This window comes from Astyanax mexicanus, chromosome 19 (genome assembly GCF_023375975.1).
Source record: "Astyanax mexicanus isolate ESR-SI-001 chromosome 19, AstMex3_surface, whole genome shotgun sequence".
Classification (NCBI taxonomy): Eukaryota; Metazoa; Chordata; class Actinopteri; order Characiformes; family Acestrorhamphidae; genus Astyanax; species Astyanax mexicanus.
This window is the reverse complement of record NC_064426.1, coordinates 23408327-23431500: the sequence shown is the minus strand read 5'-3', so window position 1 is coordinate 23431500 and position 23174 is coordinate 23408327. Positions and strand designations below refer to the sequence as shown.

At 39.5% G+C, this 23174-nt stretch overlaps 1 protein-coding gene across 9 annotated transcripts in view; it reads left to right on the top strand.

The window, feature by feature from the left end:
• The window catches only part of si:ch211-278a6.1 (SRC kinase signaling inhibitor 1), a 271162-nt gene that overhangs the window by 124086 nt on the left and 123902 nt on the right, over positions 1–23174 (top strand). For all 9 annotated transcript variants that reach the window (XM_049467593.1, XM_049467595.1, XM_049467590.1 and 6 more), the window contains exon 2: positions 89–148. In XM_049467593.1, coding sequence (XP_049323550.1) covers positions 89–148 — 60 coding nt within the window. The remainder of the gene's footprint in view (positions 1–88; positions 149–23174) is intronic.

Sequence of the window (23174 nt, the reverse complement as noted above, 5' to 3'; positions counted from 1 at the left end):
TGCTAACACTGAGAGGAAGTACAGATGTGGTCCAAACGTCTGTAGACACCTGCTTATCCAACGTTTCTTCATTTCGTTTCTCATTTAGAACCTGATGGCAGCAGACGATCTCAAAAAAGTTGGGACAGGGCAATGGAAGGCGGTAAAAGTAAGTGATACTGATAAGAAAACAGCTACTGTAGGAGCAATTTGCAAATAACTGGCATGATTAGGTATAAACAGAAGATTAAACATAGTACACAAGGCACGTTGTGATGCTCATTGCTATCTTACACTCCGCCAACAGTCTGTATTGATGCTTTGCGCCTGTGTTGTTTAAATAGCAAAGGTGCTTATGGATATATCTACGTCAAAGAGCGAGCCTGGCGGTCTCGATATGTAGTGTATTGTGTATTGGTAGCTTGTCAATGGAAAATACAGGTGCACCACTGACTTAAGTAAACCTAGAGAGAAGTCAGCCAGCAGACGTGCATGTTGCTATCTTGTGCGACTACCCCCACCTGTTACGCACACACGGACACACAGCAGTGCACAGACCCATAGCTCATGCCTGTTGGCAGCTATTCAATCTTTTGAATACAGAATAATCAAGTGTGAACGATCAGGTCAAAAGTGCTGCGCCGTTAAAATAGCAATGCACCATAGTCACCTGACACACCTGACTCTTAAAGGGAATGAGAAGTGACATGCTGATTTATTAGTTGCGCCCAAAACACACCAAGTAAGATTAATTAAAAGAATATAAGTACATGCCTTTTGCAGGTTTTGAGCCGCCCAATGTGTAATTTGCTCACCGTTATGATAGCAAAGACACACTGACACACCCTAAATTAAGCTGCATGGTGCGTAGCTGGTACATACCCACCTAAAAAAGTCTCTCAGAAACAAAGATCTGTAAAAAAAAACAGGGATTAAAAATAGCCAACTTTAATATTTCACCATCTACAGCATATAATATAATAAAAAAATATGTTAAAAAAACTGGAGAAATCACTGTGCACCAGGAACAAAGCACATAGTCAGTATTGGATGCTGGTGATCTTCGGGCCCTCAGGTGGCAATGCATTTTTTTTGCAAGCTCTAAATGTGTTAGTTAGGGATTTTCATTACATGGGATAATGCTTCTCACTCAAAACATGTTCTCTTTCTCTCTGTTTTTCCACTGACTTAAGTAAACCTAGAGAGAAGTCAGCCGTCAGACGTTCATTGCTATCTTGGCAGTGAATCCCCAATGTGCGACTAACCCCACCTGTTACGCACACATGGACATGCAACAGTGCACAAACCCATAGCGCATGCCTGTTGGCAGCTATTTAATCTTTTGAATACAGAATAGTCAGTATTGGATGCTGGTGATCTTCGGGCCCTCAGGTGGCAATGCATTTTTTTTGCAAGCTCTAAATGTGTTAGTTAGTGATTTTCATTACATGGGATAATGTGTCTCGTTCAAAACATGTTCTCTTTCTTTCTGTTTTTATGTACATTTATTTCAATTTCACACAGTGTCCCAACTTTTTTGGAATTGGGGTTATATAACAAAATGTATTACATATATTAGAATAAGTGTGTGAGGCCACAGTGTGTCTGTGCATACAGTAGTGTGTAGAGTGAAGTGTGTGTGTGTGTGTGTGTGTGTGTGTGTTTTGGCAGGATGTAAAAAGTGAACTTGCTGCCGAGCGAGTGCTCTTGTGTTTGTATTGCGATGTGAGCGGGCCGTCTCGTCTTTATGCAGGAGGCTCAAAGTGGGTCGATTCTTCCACTCGTTTCTCTGCTGGGAGGAGAGGAAAAAGAGAGAGAGAAAGAAAGATAGAGCAAACAAGAGAGAGGGATTTCTCCATGTCTGACCTGACAGACCCCACCAATGAGGGAAGGAGAGAGAAAGTGAGGGTGGATAAAAAAGAGAGAGAGAGAGAGATAGATAAAGAGAGAGAACTGCCTGCGGTCATTCACTCAGCCTAAATACATGGTAACTTTTTTTCGTGCTGATCCTGGCTCGCTGCATCCTGGTGTTGTATAACTGGATACAACAGTGGATACATCCGCAAATAACTAACCCTTACCCATAATCCTCGAGGCTATATCCTCCTACTTCTGCAGAACTGACATGCTAACAAGGCATGCAGTATGCAAACTAATCATGAAGTTGGGAACGCATATATAACACACCTGTGTACAGTAGGTTGTGAGGTGTTATCTTGTGAGAGGTCAGCATGCTCATGGCAAGGCCTGAAATTGAGTTGTGTCAAATAAACGGATTGGACATTCTGTTTCCAAAGTTGTGCAGGATTTTTCTCTTTTTTCAATAAACTTTACAAGTCCACACATCGATTTACAATTATGTATTATTCAATTATTTATAATTTAAAAAATCTAATTAGAAATTTTAAATTGTTCAGGGGTATTTGTTTTTGTTTTAGAATCCATAGTCCTTAGTCTCTTAAGTTCGCAAATGGTTTGTTTAAAAATCACATTTGCAGGAATCTGAATTTGATTATTGACCATCCTGCATCTAGTTTTCCAGAGCTTACTAATAATACAGAGAATACAGAGGATTTTCCTGAGAATACATCATAGAAGGCATTACTACCCACAGTGGACAGAGCAGTGGGTGAATGTTAAGGATCATGACCAGCAGCATCTGGTTAGAATTGTCCATGTGATCACCCACATCCACATTTAGTAAAGGGAGCGAAACATGCTTATTTTCTTGCTGGTCAAACACAAACATTCTTCAAAACTCTAGTAGATATCCTTCCCAGGAGAGTAGAGGAGTTTCTCCTGCACATGCGAGACCTGAACCAGTTCTGGCTGTAAAGTTGTGGGCAGTGAAAGTTCTGCTGGGCTGCAGCGCTCTGACGACGTGTCACATTTTCCTCCATCACTTTAATTTTTAATACATTACATTACATTACATTACATTTCATTTGGCAGACGCTTTTGTCCAAAGCGACTTACAATAATGAAGTACAAATACAGAGCCATTTCTATTTTTCTCCTCCAGAGTTTACTTCTAATAAATACTGCAGCACTGATAACTGCTACTGGAGCCCAGTCCTGTTGGAGAAACTGTGTGTGTACGTGTTTGTGTGTGTGTGTGTGTGTGTGTGTGTGTGTGTGTAGTCCCTCACCTGTCCTCTGCTCTTACATTATCATGTTTGCTCATCCTCACAAACGACTCATTTTCATCCCCAGCTGCAAGTCACAGCCTCATAACTGCTCAACCAGAACAGAAAGAGGGAGAGAGAGAGAGAAAGAAAGAGAGAGAGAGAGAGAGAATTGAATTTTAAAACTCACTTTTATTTTAACAGCTAAAACAAGTAGACACTCAAAGACCAAAGTGTTACTTCACATGTACGTTACTACAGGAGAAGAAAGAAAAAAGAAGAAGAAGAAAAAAAACAGTATTAAAAAGTCAATATCAAGTTATCCTCATCATCAACTACACACAGAACGTCATTAATTGCCCAATTTAACTGGAACTCCAGTAGGTTTCCCACCAGTTTATAGTATGCATATTCGAATTTCAAACATGCAGCCACTAATCCCTTAAACATAGAGCAGAAAGGACAACCTTCATCAGCAGCCAGATCGAGGTGCACCCTATGTTTGTTTGTGGCTATCGCCCCATGTATTATCCTCCATTGGAGGTCAGCTGTCCGCTTTTCGATCGGAAGCTTGTACAGGGTCTGCCAGCAGCCTTTGGGGGAGGAGTCAGTGCCAAAATACTCAGACCACCTTGTAGATGAAACGTCACTCAAAGATCTTGCATGCGACACCTTGACACAGATTAGGTACAATGACCTACGTCCGAGTGTTGTAAAAACACCCAGAGTAGGGGTGGCAAATGACAGCAAGTGTCCCTCGTCCTCAATCCATTCCCCCACAGAAGGAGCAACAGCCAGCGAGGGAAAAATATAAGAGAGCCCATCATCCCACTGTGCTGTAGGAGGTGGATCAGTCAAAAAGGACCAGTAATCCGTTGGTAATGACCTTTGCACTTCTGCCACAAGCCGATCCAACACACGCCTCGACCGGATACCAGCTCTCTCCATCACTGTCTCCACTGCAGTGGTAACAAGGTGGCCCAACTTCAAAAAACCTGCAGCCAGCAGGCGTGAGCGCAAACCTTCAGAGGACAAAAGAGGAGATGACAAGAAAGAATTGAAAAACAAAGGCTCCTCAAACAGCCAGGTCCCAGGGGGTGTCCCAGTCAGCCTAGAGATTGAAAAAACTCTCCAAGCCTCCAGAACAGATCTGTAAAATGAAGTAAAGTCCTTAAGTTCAGACTCTCTTAACTCCATCAAAAACAGATGTACATCCAGACCCAGTCCACCAACTTGACGTAAGAGCATGAATGCAACATCCACCCATGCAGGATGTCCACAGCACATCAGCCTCTGTGCAGTTTGCAGTCGAAAAGTCATAATCCTTGACCTGATATCCACCAAACCTTGCCCTCCCTCTTGAATTGGAAGGGACAAAGCAGCAGATCGGATCCAATGTTGACCTGACCAAAAAAAGCTTACTAAGAGTCTTTGTACCTCCTGCACCAGACCAGCAGGGGGTTGCAGAACACTGAGTCTGTGCCAAAGGGTGGAGGCGACCAAGTTATTGGCAACCAACACCCTCCCCCTATAGGACAACTGAGGAAGCACCCATTTCCATCGAGACAACTGGGCACACACTCTCTGCACTATGCCACTCCAATTCCGTTTCTGGAACTCATCTGTCCCAAGAAAGACACCCAGCACCTTCAAGCCATCCGAAGTCCACCTCAGGTTTCCAGGAAGGAAAGGATGACCCTTTAACTGCACTTGACCAGCCCATAAAGCTTTGCCCCCTGTCCCAATTAACCCTGGCAGACGAAGCTTTCTCATACAACTTTAAACAATCAGCTAAAGAGGCCACATCTTGGTTCCCCTTTACGAAGACCGTAACATCATCTGCATAAGCAGATAATGCAACACCTCTATTCTGGCACATCTGTGGAACATGAAAACCCTCTATCCTCTCCCTGAGTCTAAATAGCAGTGGTTCAATAGCCAAACTGTACAGCTGTCCAGACAAAGGACATCCTTGCCTAATACCCCGGGAGACAGCAATAGGCTTGCTTAACCCACCACCCACCTTAACCACACAAGAAGCCCCCGAATACAGTAACTGTGTCCAACCTAAAAAGACCTCACCAACCCCAAAAGCTTTAAGAACATTAAAAAGATACTGGTGATCAACACGGTCAAAAGCTTTCTCTTGATCAAGAGATACCAAACCAACTGACCCCCCAGAACCCTCACAGAAATCCAAAACATCCCGTACTAAGAACAGATTATCCATAATTGATCTATCAGGTATGCAATAGGATTGGTCCCTATGCACCACCTTAGAGAGATAATTCTTGAGCCTATTAGAGAGACATTTGGAAAAAAGTTTATAATCAGTGGTTAAAAGAGCAACTGGTCTCCAGTTCTTTAAAAGTGACAAATCACCTTTCTTTGGTAACAGTGACAATACTGCACGCCGACAAGACCCCGGTAAAAACCCCTCCCTCTTACATTCACAAATAACATCATAAACCCCCCCCCCCCCAATACAGTTCCAGAAATGTTTATAAAAATCAGGTGGCAGTCCATCGATACCAGGAGATCGCCCACTGTGAAGCTGATCAACTGCAGCAGTTAGCTCCTGCAACGTCAACTCAGAGTCCAGAGCAGTTGTGGAATCAGAGTCCAGCCTGGGCAGTCCTTCCAAAAGCTGTGTAGTACAGTCAGCATCACACGGTTCAGCCGTATAAAGAGCAGAGTAGAAATCCACTGCATGTTTGCGCATGTCTTTAAAGTCTGTTGTCACTGTACCATCCGGAAGACGAAGGCAGACCATCTGCTTATGCTGGGCTGCTGAACGTTCTAGGTTAAAAAAGAAGGTGCTTGGGGCATCCATATCCCTGAGAGTGCTAAAACGAGACCTAATCAAAGCCCCCTTTGCCCTCTCATTGAGAAAGGAGCTTAGCTCAGACCTTTTGTGCCGTAACCTGCCCAAACTGCCAGGATCATAAGTAACAGTAAGACCAAGCTCTAATGATTTTATATCCTTTTCAAGGGTCTGAATAACCTGCCTCACATTTGCACTCGAATTGACAGTATACTGCTGACAGAAAATTCGGATCTGTGCTTTCCCAACCTCCCACCATTGCCTTAGATTATCAAAACGACCCTTCTCCATCTGCCACTGTGCCCAGAAACATTTAAATTTAGAACAAAAAAGTTCATCTTGCAACAGTTTAACATTAAAATGCCAATATGAGGGTGCACTAGAAAAATTGGAAAGACTTATTATAACTGAAACTAAATGATGATCAGAAAACCCCTCTGGAAAAATGGTACAATTAGTAATTCTGCTGCTAAAATGTTTAGACACATAAATGCGATCCAAACGAGCAGTACTAACCCGACCATCTAAAACCTTCATCCAGGTATACTGTCTTGCTGAGGAATTTTCACCCTCCACATATCCAATAAGTTAGCCTCTATCAGGAGTTTGGACAAACACACAGAGGACTGTAAATGAGGTCCCCCAAAAGTTCGATCAACAGTGAAATCCACTGCGCAGTTCCAATCTCCCCCATAACGATGCACCCATTGTTAGAATATTTTCTCAAAGCACCTTGTAAAATATTAAAAAAAAAAATTTGCTCATGCCCAACATTAGGCGCATAAACATTAATAAAATAAAACAAAGCACCTCCAACGTCAGCTTTAACAACCAAGAGGCGACCCTTTACAACTTCCTCTGTGTGCAAAATCTGAAATCCCAGTAATGGAGAGAATAAAATTGCCACGCCTGCACTCAAACTATTAGCCCCATGACTAAGAAAACACTTTCCCTCCCACCACATTGCCCAGTCAGCTTCATTCCCCTCATCACTATGAGTTTCTTGAAGAAAGATGACATGTAACCTCTTTAACTGTACACTATTAAAAACTAGAGCACGTTTATGCCTATCCCTACCACCATTAATGTTAAGGGAGCCTACTCTCAAAACTTCCATATAAGAAGATAAAGGGAAAAACAGTAAATAGAAGGACAATAGATATAGGAACAAGAAAGACCCCATATGACGCATAACTAATTACTCATGTATCAGGAGACTTTCCCTTTGCCACTTTAACAGGAGTTCAGGTGTCCAGTTTTCCGAACAGTAGTGACATGCTTTTTTAAACGATACCGCTTTTTTTCACTCAGATCTTCAAGTCCCACACTCCTCTGCAACACTGACACTGACCTTACAAACTTATCTTCATCAGAGAAAAAATCTGTAATGTTTACCTGTTTACCAAAAGTTTTATCCAGAAAACGGTCTACTTCCTTTAAACTGTACAACGACTCCTTCTCCTGAGCAGACACCTGTGAAGCGGCCTCACCAGCTCCACAGGGTTCCACCTGAGATCCCTCAATTTCGCTAACAGAAATCTGAGACTCACCCCCACCTTCATCAGAAGGCACCTCATCCATCGTGCACTCAGAAAAAAAACGCTCCTGATTCTCCACAGCAGCAGTACACCCCTCCGGGTGGCTCTGCAGAAAAGCAGTGCTGGTGCTGGCCATCACAGGCGGGCACCTAGCCTCCACCTGCGCTCGAGCCTGTCCCACCTGAGGAACCGCGACCCCCCCTTCAACTGCCATCGCACACTCAGCAGCACACACTTCAGAAACTGTATTAGCATTAGCATTAGCTTCCTCCTGTCTCTTGTGTGGACAGGCCATGCGTTTATGTCCAAAGTTTCCACAATCAAAACAGCGCAGGCTACCGGTACTGGCATAAACCATATAAGCGCGACCTTCATGCTTTACTCGGAATGAAATATCGAGCGTGTTCTCAGGGGAATCTAAGATCATGTAAACATACCTCCTGAAAGACACAACATGCTTCAGAGACGGGTGCTTACAGCCCAAAAAGATGGTTTTAATTGCAGTAGTGAGTTTACCAAAGCGCGCGAGCTCCCGCTCCAGCGCGTCATTAGATATAAACGGCGGTACGTTGGAGATAGTGACTTTAGTTGAGGGCGCGAACAGCGGTGAAACCTGTACAAGCAGCTCATTCACTACTAGACCCTCCTCAATAACACGAGTGACAAGATTCTCTGAAAAACCACAACAGCTTTATTCATGCGGGAAGCAGACTGAATATTTTCATAGCCCGCAAGATCTCCCACACTGAGGAGCACGTCCTCCACTGTGGCGTTATCCTCAGGTACACACCTGAAACCATAACGGAGGGATAAAGGTGGTGGCGGCGGCGGCGTCTCCTCCTGAGACGCCATCCCTCCGCTCCCTACACTACACACAACTCAGTTCAGCACAAACTACTCACCAAACTCGTGCAGAAAGTAGAAAAAAAGCAGCTCCCACCAGCAGTCTCACCCCACACCACTCTCACACAACTCCCAGCATGCAACACACACGTGCGCGCGCACACACACACACAGAGAGAGAGAGAGAGAGAGAGAGAGAGAGAGAGAAGAAAATGAGTTGCAGAGACAAAGAGAGAGAAAGGGAGAAGGGATAGAGAATGAGATGGACAGAAAGATAAAAAAGAGAAATAGAGAAGAGAGTCAGATGCAGGGACAAATAGAGGGAGACAGAGACAGAAAGAGAGAGAGAAGAAAATGAAATGCATGGACAAACAGAGAGAGAAGAGACTGAAATGCAGGGACAGAGAGAGAGAGATAGAGAGAGGGAGAGAGAGGGAGAGAGAAAGATGCAGGGACAGAGAGAAAAAAAAGAAGAGAGTGAGATGCAGGGACAAGGAGAGAGAGAAAAAAGAGAGAGAGAAAGAGAGAAGAGAAGAGTAAGATGCAGGGACAAAGAGAGGAAGAGAGAAAAAGAGAAGAGAGTAAGATGCAGAGACAAAGAGAGAGAGAGAGAGATGCAGGGACAAAGAGAGAGAGAGAGAGATGCAGGGGTAGAGAGAGAAAGAAGAGAGTAAGATGCAGGGGAAAAAGAAAGAGAGAGAACGAGTGAGATGCAGGGAAAGAGAAGAGAAGAGAGCAATATGCAGGGACAAAGAGAGGAAGACAGAAAAAGAGAACAGGGTACGATGCAGGGACAAAGAGAGAGAGAGAGATGCAGGGACAGAGAGAGAAAGAGAAGAGAGTGAGATGCAGGGACAAAAAGCGAGAGAGAAAGAGAGAAGAGATTAAGATATGGGACAAAAAGAAAGAGAGAGAAAGAGTAAAAAGAAAAAAAGAAAAAAGAAAGAACAAAAGAGGGTGAAAAAGAAAAAAAATAAAACATGCAAAGACAAAGGAGATATAAATACAGAGAAAAAAGAGTGAGAAAGAGATGCAGAGAAAAGTAAATGTAGGAGAGATACAGGGACAAAAACTAGGGGGGTACACTTATTTAGAGAGAAGAAGGGGACAGTAAAAATAACAAGAGACACATTAGATCACATGTGTCAAACACAAGGCCCGCGGGCCAAATGTGGCCCGCCACGTCTTTTTATGTGGCCCGCGAGAGCTTGTAAGATCTTAGTGTCTATAATAAATAAGTCAGAAGCGTTCTTTGACCAAAAAATACATTTCCCACAATGCTTGTCGATTGTATTACCCGCAAAGTTACGGCTTACTGCCACTACACGGCAGTGTAGTCATTGATGTGGAAACCCTGCCGGACGGAAGGTGTAACTTCGCGGGTGGAATTGAGACATATAAATGTTTATCCCATAATGTCCAGAAAAAGAGAAGTTGATGCAGACGGATGGCTGTGCTTCAAGGCGAAAGACCGGTATGCCTTTTGTGTTACGAAGAGTGTTACTGACCAAAATAAACGCTTTTTAGGAGAGATATAAGTTATGTGTAAATATTTATAAGACAATACCTGACAAAATCTGTTTTAATGACGTTAATAAACATCACTGTGAGGGCGCTAGTCGCAGTTTCACCTCAGCAAAGTACGAGGACGTGAATCACTTATCTAACCAGCCTTTACTAATTTCTGCCCTCAATAACCCTTTCAATAACCTCCAATAGCCTTTAATAGTCTTCAGTAGCCTTCAACAGTCTAACCTTGCAGCCGTGGTGTGTCCACTAAACTCCGTAGTTAGAAACATCCTGAGGTTAGCAGCGCGATAACTGACCTGTTTATAATGTAATCCCAGCAGTGACTCATGCTCTAAACGGCTGCTGTTAGCTGATTGGGCTGAAAGATGAACTGTAGAGAGCTGTATTATTCGGTTACAAAAATCTTTATTTCATACACAGAAGAACTTAAAATTTTTAAAAACGCTCCAGACTGGCTGAGCTGAGCCCTGTAGCCCGTGGCTGGGCTGTAGCTCTGACTCAGTAAAGACTGCGGACTTGTGGTGCTGCTGCTGCAGCTCCCACTAGTGGTTGGATGAGGAACTGCTAAATCTGAGGAAATGCTATGTTCTTAACAGCTCACAATTTTTGATTTTATATTTATTAAGCCTTATTTCAGTTAATAATTTCAAAGTTAATATAACTTGATGTCATTTCTATTCACTTGAATAGTTTGGTTCTTGATTGATGGAGTTTCATGACATGACAAATTAAAAGGATTTATGTTAATAGAGCAACAAGCAAACATTTTTTCCATGCAACTGTAATATTTGATTGAATAAATAATATATTGAGAGTTATTTAACATTAAGGAGTAATTACATTCATTTACATATATTACATTTGGTTACATTTTATTACATTTATAAGTTACATCTGGCCCTCGGAGGACAGCCAATATGCCAATGTGGCCCTCGGCCAAAATGAGTTTGACACCCCTGCATTAGATAAAAGAAAAAGAAAGAAGGAAAAAGAAACAAGAAGAGAGAGCTACTAAGACAATAATAATAGAAGAGAGAGAAAGAAAGAAATATGATACAAAAGAAAGAGAAAACAGTATCCTAATGTATCTCTTAAGTGCTGTTTTTCAAGTTCTTCTTCAAGTACCTGGCAGGTTGTGTGTAAATGGGTGTTTGTGTTAATTGTGTTCAGCAGCACCTCTGATGAATGGGTGAAAAGCAAATAGATCATATTTTTGGACTGGAACAATAACTATACTGATGTTTCTACGTGGAACCTGATTGGCTAACTGTTAAATGTTGAACGTATATGTTTTTACTGCTCGTTTTTTGTATATGGAACCTTTAGAGTGGCTCATCAAACTCTTTATTTTAAACAGACAGGAGAATGTACTGGAGTTCTTCATGAAGTGGGTCCTTTAGCAGACTGTTTGGCTGTAGTGTGTTTGGTGGCAGCTGGTTCAGTCTATTTTAACGGACTAATTCAGCTCAGACAGCTGTTCCTCGTCCTCTTTTCCTTTATTCTGTTCCTTCTCATGTTTGTATTCATTTCTGGAAGCCTTGTTTCCGTGCAAAAGAACCCCTAAAGTGTCCCGTGAGCATCCTTTACTTTAGACAGAGTTTTTGTCCATGTTTTAATGTTTTAAAGAGTTTTGTTCTCAGAAAGATGATGCATAATTTAACAGTACTCATGGTCAGTCAGATTTTTGAGTTAAAGGAGAAATCCGGTGTGAAATGGACTTAGGGTGAAGTGGAACATGATAACAGGTACAAACTTTTGTCCAATACCCTTCCTTCATCCAGCAATCTGAAATACAGTGTTTTTTTTTCGATGCTCCCAACAAGCTGCAACCATGCAAAAAATGGCACCTCCACACATCATTGGGAGAATTCCGCGGGCCCTGATGTTTTAAACGAGGCACTGAGCATGGGAAGTTTTTTTTTAAAAACACTCTTTATTCAAACAGTAGTGTGTAGTTATCAGGTTTTGTTTGTAAAAGAACCCATATTTCCATAATTAGCCAAGTGTAGAGATGATGAGCTGCTCTCTAGTATCAACAACACCAAATTCTCCTGTAGTAATCATTACATTTTACATTTTCACAGCCTTTACTAGAGGTTCTTTTGTTGGATGAGTGTATTTATGTATGTATATACAGTCATATGAAAAAGTTTGGGCACCCCTATTAATCTTAATCATTTTTAGTTCTAAATATTTGGGTGTTGGGGAACAGCCATTTCAGTTTGATATATCTAATAACTGATGGACACAGTAATATTTCAGGATTGAAATGAGGTTTATTGTACTAACAGAAAATGTGCATTAAACCAAAATTTGACCGGTGCAAAAGTACGGGCACCCTTATCACTTTATTGATTTGAATACTCCTAACTACTTTTTACTGACTTACTGAAGCACAAAATTGGTTTGGTAACCTCATTGAGCTTTGAACTTCATAGCCAGGTGTATCCAATCATGAGAAAAGGTATTTAAGGTGGCCAATTGCAAGTTGTTCTCCGATTTGAATCTCCTCTGAAGAGTGGCATCATGGGCTCATCAAAACATGCGAAGAAGCCATTTCTGCAAGCACACAAACAGAGTCGCCTGCAGAAAAGCACACCTCAGGCGAGTCTGTTTGTGGCGTGCTTGCAGAAATGGCTTCTTTTCGCATTCCTTCTTCTCTCCCATACAGCTTCTCCTTGTGCAAAGTGCGCTGTATTGTTGAGCGATGCACAGTGACACCATCTGCAGCAAGATGATGCTGCAGCTCTTTGGAGGTGGTCTGTGGATTGTCCTTGACTGTTCTCACCATCCTTCTTCTCTGCCTTTCTGATATTTTTCTTGGTCTGCCACTTCTGGGCTTAACAAGAACTGTCCCTGTGGTCTTCCATTTCCTTACTATGTTCCTCACAGTGGAAACTGACAGGTTAAATCTCTGAGACAACTTTTTGTATCCTTCCCCTGAACAACTATGTTGAACAATATTTGTTTTTAGATCATTTGAGAGTTGTTTTGATGAGCCCATGATGCCACTCTTCAGAGGAGATTCAAATCGGAGAACAACTTGCAATTGGCCACCTTAAATACCTTTTCTCATGATTGGATACACCTGGCTATGAAGTTCAAAGCTCAATGAGGTTACCAAGCCAATTTTGTGCTTCAGTAAATCAGTTAAAAGTAGTTAGGAGTATTCAAATCAATAAAATGATAAGGGTGCCCATACTTTTGCACTGGTCAAATTTTGGTTTAAACTTTTTCATATGACTGTATATATAACGTAATGAGTCCAGACTTTGATGTATCAGTTTTGTGGATATGGAATTGGCCCGTTGTCCATTTATTGTTTGGTTCTGTTGGACTTTCTTTTTTTTATGTAGAACAGCCGTTCTTATCGTACAGTACATGGACACAACCCTCAAGAATTTTGGCTGACCTCAGTACTGCCCATTTTAATGTCTTAAATTAGTGAGAAGAGCCAATCAATATAAATGATTGTGTAATAAAACAACTGTTTTATTTTTTTTTCTTTGTATACTGTTTTTATGAAATATTTAAGCTTTTTTGTATTTTAATTACAATGCCCATAAATGCTTAATGAATAAAATAAATATTTTAACATTGTCACACCTTTAGCCTTTTGTTTCTTGTATTTTTCCATTTCTGCTTCTGTTTGTTGCTGTTTTCCTTGTTTTGTTTATGAACTCAGTGTGTTTTACAAGCAAATGGTCCCTGTCTCTGCCCTAGCTCCGCCCTAGCCCCACCCTAGCCATTAGTGTTGTCACCTTGTGTCTTGTTTGTAACCCCGCCCCCTCAATACCGGTCCTCACCCTCCATGTGTATAAATAGCCCTTTGTATGAGTGTTTTCTTGTCGAGTCTTTTGTATCCTTGTCCTCTGTATGGATGTGTATTGGCTTTGTAGTTTGCATTCCTTGACTCTCTGTTTCTTCACTCCAGGTCTGTTGTTTTGCTAAACTTAGTAAGTGTTCTATGTTTGTTCATTTTGTGCTCTTTGTGTTCTCTAGTTATTCTATGTTAAGAGTTATGTTTTAGAGTTTCATGTTTTCTTGGTTTTCTGAGTCTTAGTCGTGTTTTGTTTTCCGTTTTTGTTTTCATTTATCTTGTTTATTTAAATATATCTGCACTTACGTCCACCCTTCTCATCTGTGACAAACATAAAGTTAACTGTATCATATTCATTTTCGTGGCATAAAATTGTAAATTTTTGTAGGGTTTTTTTCTGCATCCAAATCAATTAGCTGTCGTAACTAAAGCACAACTAGAGACAATTAACAGTTTTACACAGAACAGAACTGGAAGTTAAAGAGCCCTATTGTACACATTGCAAAGCTCATTGGTATCTCACACCCCGCCAACAGTCTATTTTCACGCCTTGTGCCTGCACTGTCAAAATAGTGTCAGAGTTAAGGAATATGTCTACACTGATGAGCGTGGTGGTCTGATTGTTCAGGCAAATAACTGTTTCTATCTTGGCGACGGGAAATAAAGAAATATAGGTGCGCCACTGACTGATTAAAACACTGACAACAGTCAGCAATCAGCCGCCCAATCCCAATCTTAGCCATGCAAAAGCATGTGTGCGCTGATCACCCCCGCTAATTAAACACACAAAAAATGTGCTGCAGTGCTCAAATCCAGCTTTTACATCAACAATAAACAGAATAGAAATAATAAAATTACATCGCTGTTCGCTTAAATTAGCATAACCACGCATGTCAGAATTATCTTCTGAGAAGCGCAAAAGCATCACGTTGTTAAGATACGAACATGCCAAAGTCAGAGCTCACCTGGCTCTTAAAGGGAATGACAACTGGCACACTGATTGGTTTATTTTACAATACTGTTCTGAAAGCTGGTCATTGGTTGGGCAATAAAGTGACATAACATTAGAGTCTCCTGCTAGAACTTTCCCTGGACACTTTCATGCCTAGTTTGAGGTTCACAGTTTGTCACTTCCATTTAGTGAACTCTAATTCTCAGACCCTTAATAACTAAAAATATAAAAAATATAGCTCAGATATAAGAGCAGTAGAAGAGAGAGGAAGTCGGGCCTTGGCTTGAAGAGGCGGCTCTGAAAAAAAAAAAAAAATCCACCCTGGTTTGATTTGCCACCAACTGCCATGCTAATTAGATCTGCTTCTGGATCAGGGAGGGAGGAAGAGAGAGAGAGAGAGAGAGAGAGAGAGAGAGAATGGCTAGAGCAGATGGGAGAGAGAGAGAGTGACAGAGCGACAGAGGGAGGGATGATATCATGTTTAGTTTAATTAAAATAGTGTGTTATGGGAAGACTTCAGCCGACACTCCTCACCCAGTGTGTGTGTGCATGTGTGTGTGTGTGTGTGTGTGTGTGTGTGTGTGTCCTGAGAACATTATAATTACATAATCTTATATTATATTGTTATACATATTATTTATATGTAATTACATAACATAGTATTTTATTATAAGCAAATTATAAGTTACATACAGAAGCTAACATACATACACACTGTATAGTTTGTCTAAATGTTTGTGTCATATACTATTAATTAACACCCCTGCTGACACAGATATGCAAATGAACACACACACACACACACATATATATATATATATATATATATATATATACATAAAGATATAAATATAGATTGAGCTGTAGAGGAGTGGAACTATGTTCTCTGGAATGATGGTGCTCCATCCAATACGTTTATCAGACTGTAAACCTACAATTTCTCACATAAATTAATGCTGTTTTGTGTGAAATTGGATATTTTTAAACATTACTTAACTATTTTTAGTTCACACAAAAAAAATCCACTTGTAATAACTGTTTAGTCTGTTGCTATTGACTGTCTTTTCTCTTGGTTCCATTGGCTTCTGGAACAATCTATTTCCATACTTGGTGTGTCCCTCAGTTTCTGACACTCACCTTCAGTGTGTAGTCATTCCCCAAGGCTACCTTAGCTAAACTTGTCTATTATATGTATTACCATTTTATATTGTCAATTTTCTGGTGTATTTTCATACATAAGGCACGGCTGATTATAAGGCGCATTTTAAGCGACAATAGTAAGGAACAAGAGTGTGATCAGAAGCCATCAAACCAAGCTGAACCCCTTGAATTTTTGCACCAGGAGTAAAGGCATAAAGTTATCCAAAAGCAGTGTGTAAGACTGGTGGAGGAGAACATGATGCCAAGATGCATGAAAACTGTTATTAAAAAACAGGTTTATTCCACCAAATATTGATTTCTGGGCTCTTAAAATGTTATGAATATGAACTAGTTTTCTTTGCATTATTTGCATTATTGGAGTTTTATTTTGTTATTTCAGCCATTTCTCATTTTCTGCAAATAAATGCTCTAAATGACAATATTTTTATTCGTAATTTGGGAGAAATGTCCGTAGTTTACAGAATAAAACAATAATATTTATTTTATTCAAACATATACCTATAAATAGCAAAATCAAAGAAACTGATTCAGAAACTGAAGTGGTCTTTTCATTTTCCTCCAGAGCTGTATATATTTGATGTAATTTTTTAGGCTAACTTAACTTGAGTTTGGGTTTTACGGTGCACCAAATGCAATCAAATCCTCACAGTAATGTTCCAAAATCTAGTACAGAATATTTTATACACATTTTGGTAGAAACTATAAATGTGCAGGTGTCCCGATACTTTTGTCTAGACAGTGTAGGTAATACAAATTGCCTATATAATTTGGCATCCTGACTGTGTGTGTGTGTGTGTGTGTGTGTGCAGTTTAAACAGCACTCAAAATGAGCTTTCTTTCATTACTCAGACTTGATTAAATTTTCTGAGTATTCAGAGCGGGCACTCTGTAAACATGCAGGTGAGATTGAGCTCAAATTGAGCTTTGAAACTGTTGTTGCTTCTTCAGATTGGGGAACAAAACGCTGCCCTGAATTTATTGTTTCAGATATAAAAATAATGACCTTATACTGTGTATTGATGGCATCACCATAGACTTAATACTCTGACATTTTAAAAGTCATTGGATAGTGGGTTGATAGTAGTAACTCATCGTGAGGTGTTACCACAGGGAACGGCTTGGGAATGCCCAGGCCTATATAAGTTGTGAGGTGTTATCTTGTGAATGAGGTTGACCATTGCTCATCATGTCTAGTGGGTACAAGGATGGATGCTAAAGTTTTATTTCTAAAGTTAAAGTGTGTGTGTATGTGCATTCAACACAGTATATGTAATAGAATGAGTGCATTACCGCCCACAGTGGACAGGGCAGTGGGTGATAATTATCGTGTCTGGTGGTGTCTGGCTACAGTTGTCCATGCCAACAGTTGAGCAACGAGAAATTACATTCACATTCAATGTAGGAGACACCACACACATATCTAACAGGTCAGAGCAGCGTTCTAAGGTGTGTGTGTGTGTGTTGGGGTGGGGGTTTGTACACGGCTTCCTATGAAAATGAAATTTATGGCTGCAGGCATGTAATGTGTGTTTCCATACAGTGTAATATAAGCAGCATATACTGTGACACATTGTCAATAAATTAATTTATTTGTCTGTACTCTGTATGCAAATATGCTATGTGATTCAGAGGTACGTGAACTTAAATTAATTCTGCAATATGATTTTTTTTCTACTGTGCAAAATTGTTTCTGTTTAAGTGGTCCAGCAGGTTAAGCACTGCCACTATGACCGAAAGATCGCTGGTTCGAATCCCGATCATGCAGCTTGCCATCAGCTGCCAGAGCCCTGTGAGAGCACAATTGGCCTTGCTTTCTCTCTCTGGGTGGGTAAATAATTCTCTTTCCCCTCATCACTCCAAGGGGTGATGTCGATCAGCACAAGGCGTCTGTGAGCTGATGTATCGAAACCGAGTCGCTGCTCTTTCCTCCGAGTGTGCTGTGATGCTACTTGGCAATGCTGCATCAGCAACAGCAGTTTAAAAAGATCCAGTGGCTGACTTCACATGACGGAGGAGACATGTCCTAGTCTTCATCCTTCTAGCAGCTGAATGGGTTGGACAATTGGCTTAGCTAAATTGGTGGGAGAAAATTTGAAATTCATCTTCAAAAAAAGAATAAAAGGTAAAACTGATTGGACACTGCCCACACTGCCTAAAAGTACCAATTGGTCTTATATAATATTCTAATTCATCAACAATAAAAGAAATAAATGCTTAAAATAGATCATTCTATGTGTAATACATCTATGTTATTCCCATTTTCAACTAAATTACTGAAATAAAGTAACTTTTCAATGATATTCTCATTTTTTGAGATGCACCTGTATGTGTTTTTATCAGACTTGTAGTTTATCTATATGTGCTGTGTGTATATTGGTTTATATGGTTTGTATGTGTTTATTTGGGTAAATTCTTGTGTGTTTGTGTGTGTGTGTGTGTTTGTGTGTGTGACTCAGTCCTAATGGACCCGTAGATGGAGAGTTGTTTCTCAGTCAGTTTGATGGCCCCTGGGCGGTAATAGCAATTACACAGCAGAGGAAGAGGACACTTTACTCTGTCGCATTACAACCAGTGGAGAGAGAGAGAGAGAGAAAAGAGGGCAAGAGAAAGAGATAGAGAGATACAGAGAGAGAAAAAAGAGGAGTGGAGGAGCGTAGGCCACTCATATCTGCATATTGTTGAACAGATTCTGACCATCCCCACCGGAATGATTTAATGCGCTTTCTAATTGGCTAATTTTCAGCTGTAATGTTCATTTACACCCAGTCAGCCCAGGCTCTGATTCACTCGTTACAGCGTGCATTATTTGGCCGGCAGCTTTAAACGTGTCAGTGTCGGGTTGACTGCAGTTTTACAGCGCTGCTCTTATTGTAATTAGCAGATGGTGTTCTGCTGGCAGGTGCCGCTGCTTCTGAGGTACAGGAGGGGGGAATGTATGACGAATGTGTTGCGCTGTTTGTTCTCTGGGCTGGATGTGAGCTGGCAGCCTCTAGAGGCCACTGTAAAACAGGTCATTGCTTTTGAGGGCACACTAAAAACCTGATACTCAACCTGTGTCTCCAAATCACTTCACCTTATCTTATCTAGTGTGTGTGTGTGTGTGTGTGTGTGTGTGTGTGTTCTAAAAGGCTTGAGTGTTCTAGAATACATTTTTTTTCTAGAATGCACCTACAAATTTGCTGCTCTAAAATACAGTACTAGTCAAAAGTTCGAACACACCTCTTCTTATTAATAATAATAATAATAAGAAGAAGAATAATGCATTTTATTTGTTGGCGCCTTTCAAGACACTCAAGATCACCTTACATTTAAGAAAAAGCACTCGAGAGACATTATTTATATGGTTGGAGAAGGAAAGAGTACTATCCAGTATAACGCCAAGACTTTTAACCTGCGCAGCCACTGGTATAACTGATTCTGCAATAGAGAGCGAGCAGATCTTAGATTTTGAAAGTGTTGCTTTAGACCTGAACAAAAGTAGCTCAGTTTTACTGCTATTAAGCTTTAGACAATTATTTGTCGTCCAAGTGCGTACATCGCGTAAACAGGCAGTGAAAACACTAGGAGGCAGAGCAGAGGATGGGTTGGTAGACACATACATCTGTATATCATCAGCATAGCAGTGAAACTGAATGCCATAATGTCGGAAAATATGGCAGAGAGGGAGAAGATATATATTAAATAAAAGTGTGTATTCAGTGTGTTTTCTTTCATTTTCTGTGATTTTTTTACATTGTAAATTAAATATTAAAACTATATTAAAGGCAAGGCAAGTTTATTTATATAGCACCTTTTATACACAATGGTCATTCAAAGTGCTTTACAAATTAGAAAATGCAAAGAGAAGTCGAATGACAAATACACGTAACAGTAAAAATGGAAATAAAGCATGGATAAAATGTGATTCAAACATGATTAAAACAAAAAACATGTAAAATAATAATTGTAACAATTTTATTTTTAAAAAAGTAAGAGTAAATACAAGACATTATAATTAAAATAATGAAAAAAAAAATAAAGAACAAAAATCAATATAACAACGTGCACAGCAGATAAAGTTACGCAGTGTGAAAAGTGCAGCTAAACAGTTGTGTCTTCAGCATTTTCTTAAAGCTACACACGAACACAGAAACAAAATCTTTTAAACAATCCAGAATAGGTTTTATACTTTAGATTTAGCTTTGAGGACAGATCTGCACACTCTTGGTATTTTAATCTCAGTGTCTTCATAAGGGAAAGTCACCTGCAATAGTTTTCCCAGCATCTTGAAGGAGTTCCTGGAGGTGCTGAACAAATAGTTGCTGCTTTTACTTCACACTGTGAAGCTCCAGCTCATCCCAAATCACCTCAAATCACCATCTCAGTTTGGTTTAGGAGAGGAGATTTTAAAGCACTTTTTTCCATATGTGTTTCCCAATTGTTTTTATGTTTAATATGAAACTACAATCTAGAAAATAGATTAAATAAAAAAATAAAAAAAAACATTAAATGAGAAGACGTGTTCAAACTGTATATTGGCGTTCTACAATGTAATGGTGTTCCCATTGTGGCAGATTCAGTTCTAGAATGCAGTTGTTCTAGTTTTCTAGAATACTTACCTGTTCTTGAATGCACTGGTGATCAAGAATGTAGGGAACTCTAGGATGTAACACAGTTGTTCCAGTTTTCTAGAATACTTGCATGTTCTAGAATGCACTGGTGATCTAGAATGTAGGGGACTCTAGGATGTAACACAGTTGTTCGAGTTTTCTAGAATACTTGCGTGTTCTAGAATGCACTAGTGATCTAGAATGTACTAGAGTTCTAGGGTGCTACTGTGTTGTTCCAGTTTTGTATAATACTTGCATGTTCTAGAATGCACTAGCGATCTAGAATGCACTTTGATTCTAAACTAACTTTAATATGTATTTAGAAAGTATGAGTGTTCTAGAGTGCACGAGTGATCTAAAAAGTACTAAAATTTTAGGATGCTACTTATACTTAAATATACTTATATATACTACTTATATAATAATATATAATACTTATACTATAAATACTTTGGTGTTCTAGAAAGCACTTGTGATCTAGAATATAGGGGGTTCTAGAATGCTTCTCTTTTGTTCAAGTTTTCTAGTAATCTAGAATGCCTTTTGAGTCTAAAATCCTTTTTTTAAGGATGGGTGTTTTAGAGTGCACTAGTGATCTGTAATGTACTAGACTTCTATGATGCTACTGTATTTTTCTAGTTTTCTAGAATATGTGGGTGTTCTAGAAAGCCCTTATGATCTAGAATGTAGGGGGTTCTAGGATGCTTCTCTGTTGTTCAAGTTTTCTAGTAATCTAGAATGCATTTTGAGTCTAAAATACTTTTTTTAAGAATGTGTGCACTAGTGATCTTTAATGCTTCTCTGTTGTTCAAGTTTTCTAGAATACTTGTGTGTTCTAGAATGCTACTGTGTTGTTCCAGTTTTGTAGAATACTTGCATGTTCTAGAATGTACTAGCGATCTAGAATGCACTTTGGTTCTAAACTAACTTTTATATATATATATTTTTTAGAAAGTATGAGTGCACGAGTGATCTAGAAAGTACTAAAATTTTAGGATGCTACTTAGTTGTTCCAGTTTTGTAAAATACTATGGTGTTCTAGAAAGCACTTGTGAACTAGAATGTAGGGGGTTCTAGAATGCTTCTCTGTTGTTCAAGTTTTCTAGTAATCTAGAATGCATTTTGAGTTTAAAATACTTTTTTTAAGGATGGGTGTTCTAGAGTGCACTAGTGATCTGTAATGTACTAGACTTCTATGATGCTACTGTATTTTCCCAGTTTTCTAGAATATGTGGGTGTTCTAGAAAGCACTTGTGATCTAGAATGTAGGGGGTTCTAGAATGCTTCTCTGTTGTTCAAGTTTTCTAGAATACTTGCTTGTTCTAGAATACTACTGTGTTGTTCCAATTTTGTAGAATACTTGCATGTTCTAGAATGCACTAGCGATCTAGAATGCATTTTGATTCTAAACTAACTTTTATGTTTTTTTTTTTTTTTTTAGAAAGTATGGGTGTTCTAGAATGCACAAGTGATCTAGAATGTACTAAAATTTTAGGATGCTACTGTGTTGTTCCAGTTTTGTAAAACACTTGGGTGTTCTAGAACGTACTAGTGATCTAGAATGCATTTTGAGTCTAAAATACTTTTTTTAAGGATCGGTGTTCTAGAGGGAACTAGTGATATATAATATACTAGAATTCTATGATGCTACTGTATTGTCCCAGTTTTCTAGAATATGTGGGTGTTCTAGAAAGCACTTGATCTAGAATGTAGGGGGTTCTAGGATGCTTCTCTGTTCTTTACGTTTTCTAGATTACTTATGTGTTCTAGAATGCTACTGTGTTGTTCCAGTTTTGAAGAATACTTGGGTGTTCTACAATGCACTAATGATCTAGAATGTACTAGAATTTTAGGATGCTAGAATGTTGTGTTTTAAAATGTTCCGGTGTTCTAGAAGGTATTAGATTCAGTTAGTTTTAGAATGCAGCAATGCTGTACACACGTACTTTTGAATAATTTGGGGGGTTTAATATTGCTACTGTATCACCCCAGTGTTATAGAATGATTGGTATTTTAGAATATCCTAATGTTTCAGACTGTACAAAGGTTCTAGAACCTTCTGGTGTTTTACAATGGACTGATTTTCTAGAAAGTATTAGATGAATACTGTAGATTACTCCAGTGTACTTAAATGCTATGATGTCTTAAACCTGAGGTTTTCTAGGTGTTCTAGTGGTCTTTAATGCAGGGGTTCTCTAGAATGTACTAGAATGCACTCATGGCTGAGAACTTTTAAACTAAATCAGGAACTCCAAAATTGCAAAACTAGATTGCAAGACTTCCCAGTGTTGCATCTCCACAAGTATTTGAAAGTTTCCTCATTAGAATAGATAAGAATAGCATGACTGAAGTAAAACTAATATATCTTAAAAAAAAAAAAAAACTTTTTTTATGGAAATTGAGGTCAATTTAAGATAAAAAACAGATATCCAGCTAGATAAATGTGAAAATAGCATGGCTAAAGCTACAAATGTAGACTAAACAAAATATATGACTAAAATTAAAAAATGTTAAAAATGAAAAATGTAAAATAAAAAAAAAATGCACTGCTGGTGTTATTTTACTGTTTAAATAGCACTGCTGTGGTAGCTAGCTAGCTAAGCGGTGATCACAATAGCATGGCTAAAGTAGATCTATGATTAAAATAGTACTATTTATCTAAATTGATGGCTGTAATAGAACAGCGCTACTGAGGTAAATATGTGTCTGAACTTGCACTGCTGAGGAACATTTATTAGAGGAAGCCTTTCATTTTGTTGCCTTTCATGCCTAGGTGATACAGTTACATAAATGAGTATTCTGTCTGATCTACC